The sequence below is a fragment of the Triturus cristatus genome, chromosome 3_1, assembly GCF_964204655.1.
Source record: "Triturus cristatus chromosome 3_1, aTriCri1.1, whole genome shotgun sequence".
Taxonomy (NCBI): domain Eukaryota; kingdom Metazoa; phylum Chordata; class Amphibia; order Caudata; family Salamandridae; genus Triturus; species Triturus cristatus.
The window spans coordinates 354,921,541-354,940,088 of record NC_140583.1 but is presented as its reverse complement, the minus strand read 5'-3'; the positions used below and the strand labels follow the sequence as shown (position 1 = coordinate 354,940,088).

Genomic DNA, 18,548 nt, shown 5'->3' with positions numbered 1-18,548 from the left:
CGTGTGGTGGGTCTGCCTGAGGGCAAAGAGGGGCGCCGCCCAGAAGAGTACGCAGAAAGCTGGATTAAGGAGCTACTCCCAGATGGTGTACTATCTGCCCACTTTGTAATCGAAAGAGCTCATCGAGTCCCTGCACAGAAGCCGCCGCCGGGCACCCGCCCGCGCCCTTTCCTATTCAAAGTTCTCAACTACAGGGACAGAGACTCGATCCTCAGGGAAACCCGCAAGCTGGCACACATAACAGTGGACAATAGCTGCAGAATGTTTTTCCCAGACTTCACAAAACAAGTGCAGCGCCACAGAAGTGCGTACGCGGCAGTGAAGAAACAACTGCGTGAACTGGGCCTCAACTACTCACTCCTCTTCCCAGCCAAACTGTGGGTGGTCGCAAGTGGAACAGCGCGCTTCTTCGACTCCCCCTATGATACCTGGGACTGGTTGGAGGAATCGGGCCTACTGTCCGGCGCCAAGACCTCCGAGGGCAGATGAACTATGGACACCGGGCAGGAGGCGACATTGACGCGGCAGGCGGAACAGGCCCCGGACAGGGGTCATGGCGACCTCCACCTCTCCCAACCTGGAACAGAGACAGGCTAAACGACAAAAGGCGATCCACATGGTGGCATCATTGGGACCACTAACATCTAATCCTGATCGCCATCACAGCCCATCGAGACTCTCAGATACTGGCGACTCCGCGTCATCCAGACTGCACGGATCCGAAGAATATCCAATGCCAGAAGTTACCCCGCAAACGGCGGATGAAATTATATGAACACCGGTATATTGAGCACATTAACAGCAAGTATATGCAGCACCTACACTTTATTGTTCAATGCTTGACACCCTAGGCAGTCACCTACTACCTGCAGGCGGCAACGGATGTCACATATGCTATACACATCGCAGCCAGCACCTCTCACCGCAACTCGGATGGCACATCGCGCATACTGCTCACACTACTCTTAGCATCACGGAATAGCACGGGGGATACAAGGTTACACTCTGACATCAAGGGGAAAACCCAACACATACTACACACGTGCCACCAGCACCCCTACTAGACGTCACTTGACCATTGAGTTCTTTCTCCATCTTTAGCCCCTAGTTGGGCTCCACAGTTTGGACGAACACCTCTTTGGTGCTCGCCCCCACAGTTAAGCGTAATTTAGCTTGTTTTCCATCTCCCCCTGTTTTCTTAATGTTACTGAGTTGGAATCACCAAACGTGCCGCAAGCATCATGATGCCTCACCCCTCCTGCTCCACTTTGTCTGCCAATCAGCTATACTATGGTACAGGTCAACATAATTACATGGAATGTGCGCGGTATACACACGCCAACACGCAGATACTCCATTTACGCCTATTTACAGCGTAGAACTGTTGACATTGCTTTATTCGAAGAGACGCACATGTCGCAAGCAGAGCTCGGTTGGCTGTGTGGTAGATGGAGGGGACGCATACATGGCACAATCTACTCGGCTCATGCGCGGGGTGTTCTTGTCTGGGTAAGAGCAGGAGTCCCATTTGTCAGTGAACAGACACTAGTTGACACGGAGGGCAGATACAAGCTTGTCAGCGGAAGACTCAACGGCCAGCCGATTCTTCCGGGCTCCGTTTATGCCCCCAACATCAACCAGTCCGCCTTCCTAGATAGCCTCACAGGGAAACTTGCCAATTGGAAGGGGGTCCCCTGGCTCATCGGAGGAGACTTTAATTCAGTCTTAGATGTTGAACTAGATAGATCATTTCAACCACTGCAGCATCTAACGCACGGGCCCTCGCAAATTGGCTGACGCACTGGGCACTAATAGACATATGGCGTGCCGCTCATCCCGACACTCGGATCTACTCATATTACCCGGCGGTACACAAGTTACACGTACGACTAGATAGGATTGTAGGGTCCCCAGGGCTACTCCCGCTGATACACCATACAGAATACTTAGGCCGCACACACTCAGACCATAACCCCCAACTCTTAACATTTAACTGGGAACCTGGGTGCTCACCCACCCCCACCTGGAGTTTAAAAACCTCGGCACTCGAAGACCAGCCCTTTCATTCATCGCTGGGAACAGCTATCCTTGAATATTTTGAACTCAATGAAGACACCACCGGGGACAAGCTAATGGAGTGGGAGGCCTTCAAGGTCACAGTGCGGGGACACTGTGTGGGCGTGACCTGGAACATACACAAGACCCTACAACATGACCTCACTAAAATAGAAACACAACAATTACGGTACGAGGCACATGGCGATGAAGGGGGCAGAGACCACCGTCACCTAGAGACATTACGCACACAGCACGCCGAACTACTGGAGCGCCTCCGCTGCCATAACTATACAGCACACACAGCCCGCACACACGCCGCCGCTGATCGCACGGGGCAGCTCTTAGCCTGGCTAATTAAACAGGAATATACCTGTGCGCCCATAAGCACCTTACGGACCGACACTGGTCTACTAGTGCACACACAACGTGATATTCACACAGCTCTGACACACCACTAAAAGTAGTTATATCAATCCCACAGATTACAGGAACCAGACACTCTCTCCTCCTTCCTCGACCGAATACAACTGCCTGAGCTGCTGCTGGACCACGCAGAGCTCCTGGATGCTGGGATATCTTTGGAGGAAATCAGGGAGGCAATCTCATCACTGGCGACGGGCAAAACCCAGGGGCCTGATGGCTTTCTGGCCGAATAATACAAGGCGTATCAAGTAACATTGGTGCCGCACCTACATGCCCTCTTCGCAGCCTCGGTAGATGCGGGGCACCTTCCCCCCTCGCTCTGCGAGGCACATCTCATTTTGCTGCCTAAACCCGATAGAGACCACACTGACATGGGCTCACATAGGCCCCTCGCTATCCTCAACTCCGACTTCAAAATAGTAGCTAAAATTCTAGCGGACAGACTAGTGCAAGCAGCCCCCTCTCTGTTGCACGCGGATCAAAATGGCTTCATACCGTCCCATAGTACCTCACTTAACCTGCACCGCTTCTTCCGAGTGGCAACTTTCTCCACATGTGAATGGCCGTGGGCGGGATGCCTTGTACTTGACCTAGAAAAAGCTTTCAATTCCCTCGAATGGGACTACATATTCGCAAACCTTGAACGGTACCAGTTGGGCCCTACCTTTTTGTAGTTGACCCAACTGCTCTATACGAACCCGATGATGAGAGTGAGGGGGGGTCCCTATATTTCTGAGGCCATCCCAGTGCGACGGGGCACGGGGCAGGGCTGTCCATTGTCCCCTCTCCTCTTCGCACTGGCGATGGAGCCACTTGCAGAGTCCTTGAGAACCCGACTACAAGACCGCATTCCAGTAGGCGAGACGTGCACACAGTCTCGCTGTATGCAGATGACCTGTTGAAATTTTGCAGAGACGTCAGTCAGATCTCGGAGGACCTGGCCCGTGTTCTGGGAGAGTTTGCATCTATATCGGGTCTAAAAGTTAATGCCGCTAAATCCAAGCTGTATGCCTTCGGAGCGAGAGTCTCAGATCCCGGGTTTGTGCTCAATAGGGAACGAGTACAATGGAGCCCAGACACGTTTCGTTAGGCATACGAGTCTATCGGCAACCACAGGACCTCTTTGACGGCAACTTAGGCAGGGCTTTAACAGCCATTCGCTCTCAGATGCGATTCTGGAGTACGCTCCCCCTGGCGGTCACGGGCAGAGTAGCATTGATGAAAATGGTGACCTTACCACGGCTCCTGTACTACTTTGCCAACCTGCCCAACTACGTACCAGCCTCCTTCTTTGCCCAGCAAGAACAGACAGGTAGGGACTTTATTTGGGGTCCCAATCGACACAGGGTAGCGATCAAGAAGCTATATTTGCCCACAGATCAGGGGGGTCTGGCGGCCCCTTGCTTTGAGCACTACTACCTCGCGGCTCAACTCCAATGGATCGCCAGATGGTTTGTGGATCGGCAGCGCAGCGACACGGCATCCACCCGTCCACCATACACTCTGCTGCACATTCTTACGCTCCTCCATCCTGGAGCGCACACACGTTCTCCGGAACCTTTATATTTAAATGTGGCATACAGGTGCTATCGACGGAGTCTCTACTTAACATGACATGTCACACCTTACGTCCCCGCTCTCCCTTTGGAAGGCCCTCCCAGGGGTCTGACAGTATGCACAGCCGCCGATTTGCACCATTGGCACGAAGCTGGGATACAGACCCTAGGCGATCTCTATCATGAGGGCTCACTGATTCCTTATGCAACACTAGCAGCTAACGAGGAGCTTCCCGCAGGACAATTCCTCCTACATTGCCCACTGGTGGCCACCCTTACAGAGAAATCGGGAGATCTAGGAACTGAACCACAAATGCACCTCACCATCCAATATCTGCATGTCATGGGATGAGGCAGACACCTGACACGCTGGTTTGCCTCTTCGCTGCGTGCCACGCAGCAATTAGCCTAGAACCCCTCAGACGCAAGTGGGAACATGACCTGGGACACCCATTCTCAGATAAAACCTGGACACAGATGCTGGCCTACCCTTAGCACTTATTGGAGAGGAGTGGTGGATACACTCCATGCCTGTACAGAGAGAGAGTTACCCTTTGAGTGGCAAACATATCTACTGCACGTCTTCTGTAGGACATGCAGCACTAAGGTCACCTCCCGGTTCCTAGATCTGGACATAGTCACTGCCAAACGGCTCATCACGAAAAGGTGGAAGGCGACAGATCCACCATAGGTACAGGCTTGGAAGTGCTCCACCATTGCGTGGGCCAGAGCAGAAGGCATAACGATTAGGTGAGAAGAACTGGTGGGCCTCAGGAAGGTACCTATATCTGAAAATTGGGATGCGATCTTGACAGCACTGCAACAATCCGTAGACCTGCCAACCCAGTCCCTACAGGCACCTGACCTAAGCAACCAACTCCGCGCACGCGACCCGCACCCATAGACCGCATTTTTGCAACCGATCATGTGCCAACAGCTGAACGATACTATCCTAATACACCTGCGCAGTATAACCCTATGACAATGGTGTTGCTAAGGGATGCCTTTGGAGGCATAAATATAGTTCTACATGTACTCAACCCTGCTTGACTGATTCAACTCTAATCCAAGTTCAACACCCTATACACACAGTTATTGTCATATGAGCAGCTACACCAATCTATCTGCACCAAATTGATTCTTAAACATACATGCTCCGCAAAATAAGCAAATATTTCAGATGTATTGGTTATGGACAGCACCGTATTATAAACGACCACGAGTTAAATCATTATGTGGAAAATAACTACTGAACTACCTTTGTTGTACTCACATATAATGATGTCTAGTGTTGCACAATATTTACTGTTGCTACACGTTGCAGAAATGATGTAATAGCGGCTCATGTAAATGTTTATTAAAAACCAATAAAAACAGATTTAAAAATTTTTTTTTTTAAAAGACTGTTAAGTCAAGTTTTTTCCAGTCCCTTTTAAATACCCTTAGAGTAGGGAAGGCCCTAATGTTGTTGGAGGGCGTTAAACTGAACTTTGTTAAAAAGTGATCAGACCAGCATAATGGTAGTGCAGAGGAGCAATGGATGCAGGGTAAACTGGAAAAAATGGCATCCAGTAGGTGACCTGCCTTGTGTGTGGGGCCTGAATTAAGAAGGTTGATATTCATGGCAGCTAGATCAGAAACAAAGTTAGTGAAAGTTTTACTAGTGAGGTCATCCAGGAGTAAGTTTAAGTCGCCCAGAATTGAAAAATTGGCAGAGCTCAAGGGGTTATGAGATGTGGGAAAGGATGCAACCCAGGGGGCAGGAGGTCCTGGAAGGCGGTAGACTAATACTCCGGAGAGAGTAAAGTTTGGGGTTAAGGTCAGTTTGAATAGTGCTGCTTCGCAATTCATAAGAGCTAGGGGTTCGAATTTGCACTGGAAGTCCTTTTTAAAAATTATGGCTGTTCCCCTGCCCATTTTGGGACCCCTATCCTTCCTGGCTATGGCATACTTAGGTGGTTAAGCGGCGGCAACATCAGGGCCAGCGCTTTCATGCAGCCAAGTCTCTGTCAGAAACAGTGCGTCAGGTTGCTCATAGATCAATAGGTCAAAAATGTCCGCTTTGTGCTTAGGGAGTGAGCGGCAGTTTGTTCTAAGGAAAGAAAATTCTTTAGTAGTTGGTGCTGCAGCGGGAGTATTATATGTTTTGCTCAGTGGGGTAGTTATAGTTCTTTGGGTAGTGTCAGTAGAAAAACCACAACAGAGGCATTTCCCAAACCTGCCATCTACTTGGAGCAGGGTGCAGTCTTGGCTGACTGAGGGGCGGTGAGCCAATAATTGGCTAGATGTGAACACGATTCTATCTGTTGGATTTGGACCAGGGGTCGTGGCCCCTGCCCCGTTTGGGTGCGGACGGGCGCAGACGGGCTTGCCTTTGGGGCCCGCTGCGCGCGTCCGCTGCGCGAGGAGGATGGCATCTGCTTTAAGTAGAGAGCGGACTCTGGGTCACGTGACCTTTCAAGCTCCGCCCCCCCAAAGGCCACCAACTGAAGAGATCGGAGATTCAAGCATGCCTACACCCTCCACAACAATCGGGGAAACCCCGCGGTGGAACGAGGTGTGGGCGTGACTCACAGAGGAAAAGTGCAAAGTGCAGATAGCAGCGATGCAAGCAAAATCAATGTCGAACTTAGTTTAAAAACACTCACAGTTTCTAAGTTAAAATTATGACTTGGCTAAGTAATGCAGGCCTAGACATGAATCATTTTCACCAGTTTTGCTCGTGGCTGCGCGCGTCCCTACCATGACTACCAGTGAGTATGAGTATGTCTGTGTGTGAGTGGGAGTGAGTAAAAATAAGTAAGTGAGAGAATGTGAGTTAGAGTGATTGAGGGGGAAGAGAGTAAAATTGAGTGAACTACTTTCAAAAGTCACCAGTTGCCACTGGATCATGGTACGCAATGTGGTGGAGAGTGTTCCGGCATGAACTGGGATAAAGACTTTCTGAGTGCAATTATAATCCGGACAAATGATGAGCAAAATTATGGATTGAATTGCGGACCGGAGTAATTACCAGTGACTGAGGTTCACTGAGCAATCCACTAATCACCTGTTTGTTTTCCTGCGCCTATACAATTTGTTGATGAAAGCAGACCACAGGAGGATACCCGTAAACCCAGCTGAGAACTGAGTGATTAGTATGTATCGCAAACAATGTCTCAACAGGTAGTATTTAAAAACAGTTTGGTAAGGCATGTACGTTAATTGCAAAAGTAGGCGAGAGGGAGGCATTAATGGTTGTAGCAACAAATTCAGAGTGGTCTGTATTTAAACAAAGTAGAGAGAAAACAATGACAGCACTCTACTACATTGAATGTACGTGTAACCTGTACATACTGGTGCACATTTGTGCTCGTGAAAAACAAGGTGAACGGTGCAAGTGACAAGTGAGAAGGTCAGAAAAAAAGGAGGAGGAAGGCAAACAAGTATTGGGTGACCCTTCAGAGAAGGTCATTTTCCAAAAAGAATGGTTACAAGTGATTGCTAAAAAGACCTCCAAAGATATATTAGAAACTTGTCTAACATACTAACACCATTTATATGTACAGCACACAGTTCAAAGTACATGAACAAGTGTAAGAAAGTGTTTTTTTTTAAGTCGCGGTTGCTCAAAGTAAGGAATAATAACACTTGTCAGAGTGAACCCCAAATTTTCTAAATTAACCTGCACTCATCAATGTGTAAAGTATTTATGCAGTACTAAAATAGTACTAAATTCAAAATAAAATGTGGCCTAATGGCTAGGGCGGTTGACCTTGGAGCTGGGGAACCGGGTTCGAGTCTCGGCAGGGTTGCTCAACATTCTGTGATTCTTGGCAAATCACTTAATCTCCCCGTGCGTAACCAAAGAATGAATGTGTCCATCTGTAACTGGTGCTGATGTAAAGTGCCTGATACCTTTGGGTCTAGTTCATGCTATATAAAACTTTACACACAAAAAAACAATGAAAATCCCAAATAAGAAAACTGGAGTAAACTTTAGTGAACAAAATGACGTCAAAATTACCAAAATCCAATAAAGGGAACCAAAGATATGAATTTTTAAAGTATTGGGTAAAAATAGAACCAAAAAGCACTAAGCACCAATGATAGTCAATGGAAGCGGGAGACCAGGACCTAGGCCTGGTTTCAAGCCGACTGCCAAGGAGTATTGGTGAGATACACCAAGCGGGTTCATCCCAGTCAAAAATATTACCATCTGACTTGGTCTCTTTTATGGAGTTCAAAGTACTCTAGAAGGGCAAGCTGGAAGCAGTATCCAAGGAAAGTGCATTACAATTGGACACCTTTGCTTCAAGGTACTCTTGATGGCTCTTGGAAGTTCAAATAATAACTGAGTCTTAATTTTTCAGGGTTTTTGGAGCCTCTCCTCTCGGTCACTCCCCTGGGTCACTCCTAAATCTTTAAGGGACAGCGCTTAGGTGCCAGGACTCACTCCAGTAGAGTCCATCAGCAAGGTCTAGTCCCTCTCTAGTTGGTATTGGTCAGCTGGTCACATAAGAATAAATGCCTCTTGCACCTTGTTGTGTCCCTGTAGCCACACAGGTGGTCATCCAACTGACTCTTACAGTTGACATTTGTGTCCTGGGTACAAGAGGGAGCAGGTCTGGTCCTCTCAGGTCACCACCAGAAGAACCTATCCTTTTCTAATCTTCCACAGGTACAGAAAGTGTACTGAGGAGGGTGCCCTGAAATGCCACATTTATAGTTGGCACTAGCTAGTTAGAGGGGTTGACTCCAGTCTCCTCCCGAACAAATGGGGTAAAAGTACCCAGGGGCAACCTTACCCACTTTTGCAGCATTTTTGGTTACCCTACTGCAACCAATCCCACAGTGCACGTTACTCCTAAAATTCAAGATGGATATACTTTTCTTCCCTTGTGCAGAGACTGTGTTCCCACCCAGAAGTGTTGCTAGGGAAATAAGCAGTCCGCTTCTCTGTGGTCACTCAAACCACTCCTGGGGCTAACTCTCCTACCACTGGGTTTAGTGCCATCCTGTCTGGGCAGGCAAAGGGTTGCCTCCTCCAGGTCTCACCTTATATTTACTTGTGAAAGAGCAGGGCCCTTATCAAGTTAATAAAGTTCCTGGGTCCATCCTGATTGGTCTTCTTGAAAGAGAAGGGAAGAAAAAACCTCCCCTTACACAGGCCATTGTTCCTGTTCCGGACTGAGTTTCACATCACATATGAACAAGCACTGGCATACCAGCTGTCAGGTCAAGCACTGGCATACCAGGTAATTAGCCTACTGGAGGTTCATGTGAAGCTACTGTTCCCAAATACTGAGCAAACATTGTTTGCCATCAGTAGTTACAGATTAAAGGTTATAATCTGTCATTGATATTTTCTAGGATCCAGCCACAACCATGCCACTGAAAATAGCTACTTTAATGGCAACTTTAATTTCTTGCATATTCCACTTTCACTTTTAACTAACAGGCACCTTACCTTGTAGGCAACAAAGTGTACTTAGGAGTGACTTATTATTAGTATTTTAAAGCATGTTGTCCCAAAGGGTTACTTTGACAGGATTGACAGCAGGTTTGTAGGCTACTGCCGTCAGGCTACGCAGAGTAGGCCTGACACCATGATTTACAGGCCAACCCTATGGTTGGCCCCATTGCTGCTGCTGTCCACAGGTGGCATTGAACGTCCAAGCGTATAGGCAAAATGAATCTGTTAATTGGGGTAAGCCAGTTTAACTATGCCTAACGGGGGCACAGGCACTTTATTGTTGTCTATCAATGGTAAAAATGCATAGAGGTCTAAATTCAGCAAAAATAGAGACCCAAAGAAAGAAGGAAACATCTGAGGTGACCAAACAGAAAAGGCAGATTTCCTATGATAAAAAAGAACATTCAGTTCACAGACTTGTGCCTTGTACAACACATTCAGGTGTGGGATCATTTTGTAAATTACACAAATAGCTGTTGATTATGGCTAACTGTTGACACAGAATACACATATGCATGGTTAACATTAACCATAATCAATCTCTCAGGATTGTTAGCACATCGACCTGAGTGGGTTTGTATTCAGCAAAAACAATGCACCTCCTGCAGAACATGTTGGTAGGGGCAGACTTTACATCTTGATTTCTGCTGCTCTTCTAAGAAGTAGTAAGATTGTATTGTTTATGTATGACAGCCCTGGTCGGAAGCCTTTGTACTGCCCAAAGCAAATTAATATACCTACTGAACTTCTAAAAAAGACTTTTGGGTGCTCTACTGAGAGGTTTTAACCATAGTTGCATTGTTTATAAATGTTTGGGTACCGCTTTTAGATGGATTGAAACTGGCCATGAAAAATATAGCAGCCCAGAGGTTTCATCCAATACAAATGTGGGAGCCTTGGTCCTAAACATTGGTACTGTCCTTGAAAAGTATAACTGCTCTCGCAAGAAGAATAGGTTGGACGGGGTGTCCATGACCTGTGCTATTATCTTGAAAAAGGGAGTTGTGCCAACGCATATAATAAACCACTGCATGCTGGAATGCAGCTAAATATACAGTTCCACAAGTAATTTGAGGAGGTGTCTTAAAGTTGTGCTCTAGGGCTTCTCCATTGGGAAACAAGGTGCACTGAATGGTGTCAATGTTGGCAGGTAATCAGGACCTGAGAGTGACATATTCAAGTGATTTATTCTTCCCTTGGTAATCCTGGGCTTTCGCCATTGTTATGTGATAGGCATTGGCCTACAGTGCAACATGTTCCTCTTCCTTCAGTAGTATGACAAACATGACCGTGACTGGATTTTGGTGAACAGCAATAAAATGCTGAACATTTCTTTTTTTTTTTATTCTTGTGAGTGTACGCGAGCATTTGCGAGAACTACATTTGAAGGCTTATTGGTCATTGGGTCCACCCATGTGTAAGTAGTTTCACGGTGCTACTTATTCCAGGCACTGTTGCACATTTCTGAACGTTTTGAAGCGTTGCCTACTGCAATCACTGTTGCACATAGATGAACCTTTCAAGGTGTTCCTTATTGTTAGCACTGTTGCACATTGATGAACCTTTCAAGGTGTTCCGTATTGTAGGCACTGTTGCATATTGATGGACGTTTCAAGGTGTTCCTTATTGCAGGCACTGTTGCACATTGATGAACCTTTCAAAGTGTTCCGTATTACAGGCACTGTTGCACATTGATGGACGTTTCAAAGTGTTCCTTATTGCAGGCACTGTTGCACATAGATGGACGTTACAAGGTGTTCCTTATTGCAGGCACTGTTGCACATTGATGAACCTTTCAAAGTGTTCCGTATTACAGGCACTGTTGCATACTGATGGACGTTTCAATGTGTTGCTTACTGCAGGCAGTGTTGCACATTGATGGACGTTTCAAAGTGTTCCTTATTGCAGGCATTTCTTGCATATTGAAAGACGTTTCAAGGTGTTGCCTACTGCAGGCACTGTTGCACATTGATGGACGTTTTAAAGTGTTCCGTATAACAGGCACTGGTGCACATTGATGGACGTTTCAAAGTGTTCCTTATCGCAGGCACTGTTGCACATTGATGGACGTTTTAAAGTGTTCCTTATTGCAGGCACTGTTGCGCATTGATGAACCTTTCAAGGTGTTCCGTATAGTAGGCACTGTTGCACATAGATGGACGTTTCAAAGTGTTCCTTATTGCAGGCACTGTTGCACATAGATGGACGTTTCAAATTGTTCCTTATTGCAGGCACTGTTGCATATTGATGGACGTTTCAAAGTGTTCCTTATTGCAGGCACTGTTGCACATTGATGGACGTTTTAAAGTGTTCCTTATTGCAGGCACTGTTGCGCATTGATGAACCTTCCAAGGTGTTCCGTATAGTAGGCACTGTTGCACATAGATGGACGTTTCAAAGTGTTCCTTATTGCAGGCACTGTTGCACATTGATGGACGTTTCAAAGTGTTCCTTATTGCAGGCCCTGTTGCACATTGATGAATCTTCCAAGGTGTTCCGTATAGTAGACACTGTTGCACATAGATGGACGTTTCAAAGTGTTCGTTATTGCAGGCACTGTTGCATATTGATGGACGTTTCAAAGTGTTCCTTATTGCAGGCACTGTTGCACATTGATGGACGTTTTAAAGTGTTCCTTATTGCAGGCACTGTTGCGCATTGATGAACCTTCCAAGGTGTTCCGTATAGTAGGCACTGTTGCACATAGATGGACGTTTCAAAGTGTTCGTTATTGCAGGCACTGTTGCATATTGATGGACGTTTCAAAGTGTTCCTTATTGCAGGCACTGTTGCACATTGATGGACGTTTTAAAGTGTTCCTTATTGCAGGCACTGTTGCGCATTGATGAACCTTCCAAGGTGTTCCGTATAGTAGGCACTGTTGCACATAGATGGACGTTTCAAAGTGTTCCTTATTGCAGGCACTGTTACATATTGATGGACGTTTTAAAGTGTTCCTTATTTCAGGCCCTGTTGCACATTGATGGACGTTTCAAAGTGTTCCTTATCGCAGGCACTGTTGCATATTGATGGACGCTTCAAAGTGCTCCTTATTGCAGGCACTGTTGCACATCGATGGACGTTTCAAGGTGTTTTTTATTGCAGGAACGGGTGTACATTGATAGACTTGCACAACAAATGTGATTGTAATCTACTGTTGTGTTGGTTTTGAGTTCTCATATGCTTCTGAGTCGTTTTCACTCTGAAATATGTTATTGGGGGTCCTTGATAGGAATCATTTACAATCTTCTCTTAAGTATTCAGCCTGTTTGATGTGGCACTTCTGTCTTGGAATAGCATGCTTTCTCACATGTAGTTTCACTGCATGTTAACTCTCCTCAATCCTTGTTCTAATGTCACATTCACACGTTTTCACTAATCTATAATGCTTCCAAGAAATGCAGCTCACAGCTATCATCTTTCTAAACGTAGATACAGGAAATGATATATTAAGAGCAATTGTAGCTGTCCCTCAGTGGACCCGACAGGACAGTGGCAGGTAAGAGTCAATTGGATGCATTGGTGGATAATTGTAAAACATGTCACTCATATCCCGCAAGCCTTCCTAAGGCATGGACACAACTGAATTTTCAAGGGAGACCCTGAAGAGTCCACTTGCATTGCATTGGTTAATAATAATGAATTCCAAGTCAGTTTAATGTAATACGAGTGGAACTCGGAAGCAATTGTAAATGAGAGCGTCATGTTTGAGGCCTAACATTACATAGAGCGGTGGTCGACATTCAGAGAGACTCTGAAAGGAAATGGCCGAGGCGTGCACCAGGGGCAGTTTGTATTTCTTACATGAGTTATCTACGTATATGCAGCATAATGAATAATAATGGAAGTATGAGCTGCTTGGAAAATATGTATATGATCGATGCATTTTGATTTTTCTTTCAGAGATTGGGGCCTGCTAATACGCTGCACATCCTGGTCAGGGACGTGAAAAAGGTAGGTTGTCATTTATATTCCTAAACTAGTCTGAGCACACACATGAACGCAACTACTCTACATATGAAGATGATTTACTTCAAAAGTAGGTTACTCTTCATTTTCAGCAGGAGGCACTATGGTCCCACTCGAAACGACACTGCTGTAACAAGGGGACCGGAAGCAGCAAACTCTGTCACCACTGGACAATGTATTTTACCCAAAGTGGAAAGAGCCATCTTAAGTGGCCTGATTTCTGTGCACAGCAATATGCCTTTCTAGGGTCATTTCAGAATGCTTTCTTATATGGGACACATTCTATAGATAGCGTTTCTGAAAGCCAGAAAATTAACATGTTCGTGCTTATGTTCAATTAACGCAAACAGAAGTAAATCTCGATCAATTTATGTCCAACATTTGAATCACAACAATTCTGCTCAGATTTAGGTGGTTCGAAAAAGCTATTGGAAAAAAATGCCAGGAGCATTGGCCATGCTGATCGGTCTGGCTATTGATTAAAAGTGTCTCTTCCCAGTCACTGATGCATTTAGGCACTCAATTCGTCATCATGCTTGCACTCTGGTACTCATTCTTGAATTCAATCACCCATTCATCCACCTATTGACTAATTCTCACTCATTCCACTTAAGCCTTCACAATAAAGTAGACACACAAATCCGACATGGATAAGGAAGATAAACTTGCAATACAAAAATAAAATTAAACATAAAAGCACGAAACTATCTTGCAATGGTATTGTAAAAGGTATATTGAAATATGTTGGCCATCTTGGGCTGTAAAACAAGAATGCACTATGCACAATACCATTCCAAGGTAAGCCACTCAGTAAACATCGAATTGGACATCCATCCTCAAATGCTAAAGTGAATAGTGTGTCACTGTTATACAACGCCAAGGTGGACACACAATGCACCTAAACATGGTGGCCACTTTGGAGTGGTAGAAAAGTGATACACTATAGTCAATAGAACTCCTAGATGGCCTTACAGTTCAGAAATATAAGTCGCACAGGATGCAACACATTGCAGATGAAATGAGTACATGCAAGCAGCCCAGTAGGACTGTCTGACAAGGTGCAGGACACTCACAAAAAAGGGGAATAAAATAAACAATGAGGGGACCTATAAGAGAAAAAAAAGAAAAACTAAAGGACTGGCCACTAGCCTAAATGTTGAAGCAGACTCATTATCAGGCAGATAAGCACACACGATCTGACCAAATGCCATTAGTCGCAGGGAAATAGAACCAATGGCAAAAATGGGCTAAACGAATGCCCCAAGCAGTATGCTGTCATGGGAAGAAGTATATGAGATTGACACTTTCAGGAAACAGCATGCCCGAAGACCCTCTACAAATGAATTTGTATGTTTTTTTTGTTTTTTACAAGGGCCTGGTAGACACTAATCCAGGTGAGAAAGTCTATCAAGGATGATCACAGTGCTAATAGTCTAACCAAAAGGGTGTATCTTGGAGGTACCCAACATCAAAACCCATGCTTTCTAAGTTAGTATGTGAGAATCCTTGTAGCAATATACTAGTCTGCAGCCTTCAACACAGTGTAATAATAATTCAGCCTTAAAGGTCTATTGGCGTTAATAAATACATTTCCCAATATGTATGTCAGGCCCACTACCTTTGTTGTAACTTTTCATAATAAGCAGGTTAGGTCTATGGTATCTGACATAACTTTTCAAAATCAACCAATCAAGCTTATATCCTCCAACACTGGCTTGGTAATGATTTGTGCATAAGCTTTCCCACAAGGCAACCTCAGGGATATAGTAAAATAATGATATACGTCTACACAAATTTGCAGTTGCCCAGACTATATTTAGGCCTCCAAAGAGGGTCAACAAGGACTACTAAAGTGCACATGGTCTACCCACAGGGTTTTTCAGAGAGGTAAAGCAGAAGGAGAAATTAACACCAAATCCCTTGCCTACAACGGTAAAAAATCAATGTAGAGCAAAACCTGTCTACAAGCTAGTGTGATAACAATCCACATTTAAAGACCTATTGGCTTTAACATATTATTTTCACAATAAGAAAGACAGGCTGCTTATCATACATTTTAATAAGGAGAACAGACCTATAGCCGTTGACACATCTTCTTCTGATGGACCATTTTCATAATGAAGAGATTAGAACTATAGCCTTTGACATGAATTCTTCTCATGAGCCAATCAGGCCAATAGCCTTTTTTCAACTGGTTTGTAATCATAACCAACTCAGGCCAACTATATTCTGTGGAAGCATTTCCACAAGACAACTACTGGTGTACAGTCATAAAATTATAAATATTAACAAATTTACATTTGATAAAACCATATACAACTCTTCCTATAACGGAATAAGGTTTGTCAAAGTGCAAATGTACCCTTAGGGATTGTCATATGGGTAACCAACACCCAAACCATTTCATACTACAGCAATCTGTAAGATTCCCTGTAAGATAATACACCTGTACACAGGCTTGTGTCATGACAATCCACCGTTAAAAGCCTACTAGCTTTCAAATATTAATTTTTCAATAACTAGGTCAGGCATATCAACCTTTGTTGGCACCTTTTGTAATAAGCAGTGTAGACTGTATCCTGAATCAGTGGCTTGACACCATAACCAAATCAGTCTTGCTATTTTGAGCATAGTCTTCCCCATGATACAAAAAAGTACAATACGAGCACACAATTTCTGTCCAATCAAATTATTTACTGCAGGGAATTGACATTTGGGTGGAACCAAATTCCCTCCAGCAGTAGTCCTAAAATTACAAATAAGTACAAAATGACAGTCATGCAAACAATATACTACCCTTCCTAAAATGGCATAACAAGGATTCTCAAAGTGCAAATCTTCTATTCTTAGGCATTGTCTCAGAGGCTACCCAACCTCTACTATGGCTACTTTAGTGATTTGTAAGAATTCCTGTAACAAAACACCTCTCTACAGCTTTAACAGAGTGTAATGACAATCCAACCATAAAGGCTTAGATTTCTACAATAAATAAGTCAGGCCTACTGCCTTTGTTGTAACTTTTCACTATATTAACCCCACCTGATGCATCACAACACCTCCAGTTCAAGATCTGCATCAGAGTGAACTTCTTATTGTGCGTATCCTAGTATATGGACCACCAGGAACTCACACCAATTTTGCCAGTGACATCACAGACTTCATCATCTCTTCTTCATCAATTCTAGCACCTTCATCCTCTTTGGAGATCATAACTTTCACCTAGAAGGCCACACCAATCCAAACTCTACAGCCCTTTTAGAAAACCTAGGAAACCTAAACCTCACCCAGCACGTTACAGAACCCACCCACACCGCCTGACACCTATTGGACCTGATTTTCTCCTAAATCAGTAACATCACAGTTGGCAAGCCAGCACCATTGCCTGGACAGACCTCACCCATGTCAGTTTCAGCAAACCCATTGAAACCACCGGCCACAGATGGAAAAACATCACAAAAGAGGAGTAGGCTCCTGCTATCTTCTGCGCAGCACTTGTCAAAAGCCATCAAGAACTTCAACAGCTGGATCACCGAATCCCCGGACACCCTGGCTCCTCTCAAGCGCATCTCAATGGCAAGAGGCCACACAGAGGAACTCAGGCTGACAAAACACCACTGCAAACAACTGGAGCACAAATGGGGAACAGATCATACACCACAGATAGAGACATCTTCAAATCAGACCTGAGACGCTACCATCAGGAGATACAGAACACCAAGGGGACAGTTCTCGCAGATCAAATTGATAATGCTACTAACAATAGCAAGGAAATCTTTCTCATCAGCAAAGATATTAACATGTCTCCTACCACTTCCAGCAACATCACACTCTCACAATACATTGGCAACAAGCTGCTCTCAGAATTCTTCTGTAATAAAATTACCTCCATATGCAGCAACTTCAGCCCTCAACTAACCACGGTCGGAGCTGGCGTAGTGAGACTACGCGGAGGTCCACGGAGTTGGGGGGAACCTCCGTGGAACTCCGCTACGCCACGCTCCACCACCCGCCTCGCCCACAATAATAAAAATTAGTTAAATAATAATTTTAAAAATAAATAAAAACACACCTACCTGTCCTGCAGTGTCCCCAGACTGCCCTGCTCCTCCTCGCCGTCTCTCTCCTATGTGGGGTACATCTTGAGAGAACTGCACATGCATATTTTATATATATATATATATATATATACAAAATATGTGTGTGTATATATACACACACCCACACACATATATATATTCACTGAAAAAAACATAGGTTTCAGGCACGTTATACTTAGAAATTATCACATGGATGATGTCATCAGTGACTACATTTGAGATGTCATCAGTGATGTCACTGACCATGTCATGAGTGATGCAATATGTGGCGTCATCAACAGTGCATTGCGGGGCCGCGAGTTATAGTTAGCTGAACTAACTATAACGGGGGAATTTCTCTGGTTCTGTACGAGTGAAATGTCCAACTAACTATAACTTTCCCTAAAACCTAAGTTTTTTTCAGTGAATTTCTAAGGTTTTTTTAAATGCTAATTTCTAACTATAACGTGCCTGAAACCTATGTTTTTTTCAGTGAATTTCAAAGGTGTTTTAAATGCTAATTACTAACTATAACGTGCCTGAAACCTATGGTTTTTAAGTGAATTTCTAAGGTTTTTTACATGCTAGTTTCTAACTATGCCTAGAGAGGTAGGACATATGAAGAAAGAAGAAAAAATGCACAGAAAGAAGCAAAAGAAATGCAGAAGGAACCAACAGAAGTCCGCAAAGACAAAGAAAAGTGCAGCAAGAAGCAAGACGTGCAGAAAGAACCAACAGAGGAGCAGAAAGAGACCTTGTTGCAAAATCATCCTGCGCCTACAACTTTTTCAGACCGGTACTGGTGGTAACTGACTCTGACTAACCAGGCCTAGAGCCAGTGCAATGCTAAAAGACACTTAGAATACAGTGAAAACACCTACATACACCAGGGAACACTATGCGTTGGGGTACCCCTGTGATTAGCATTACCTCCTCTGTAAGGCCCTAGTACATATTAGGGCAGGGGGATTAAAACTACGTCTAAGTCAGAGGTGCAGAAAAATGTTACTT

The 18,548-nt window shown here is 44.8% G+C and overlaps 1 protein-coding gene across 1 annotated transcript in view; it reads left to right on the top strand.

The window, feature by feature from the left end:
• Nucleotides 1-18,548, top strand: part of TRPM1 (transient receptor potential cation channel subfamily M member 1) — a gene marked incomplete at its 5' end in the record, with an annotated part of 381,597 nt that overhangs the window by 165,704 nt on the left and 197,345 nt on the right. Inside the window, one exon of the mRNA XM_085646142.1 lies at nucleotides 13,396-13,446. Within this exon, the coding sequence (XP_085502268.1) occupies nucleotides 13,396-13,446 (51 nt within the window). The remainder of the gene's footprint in view (nucleotides 1-13,395; nucleotides 13,447-18,548) is intronic.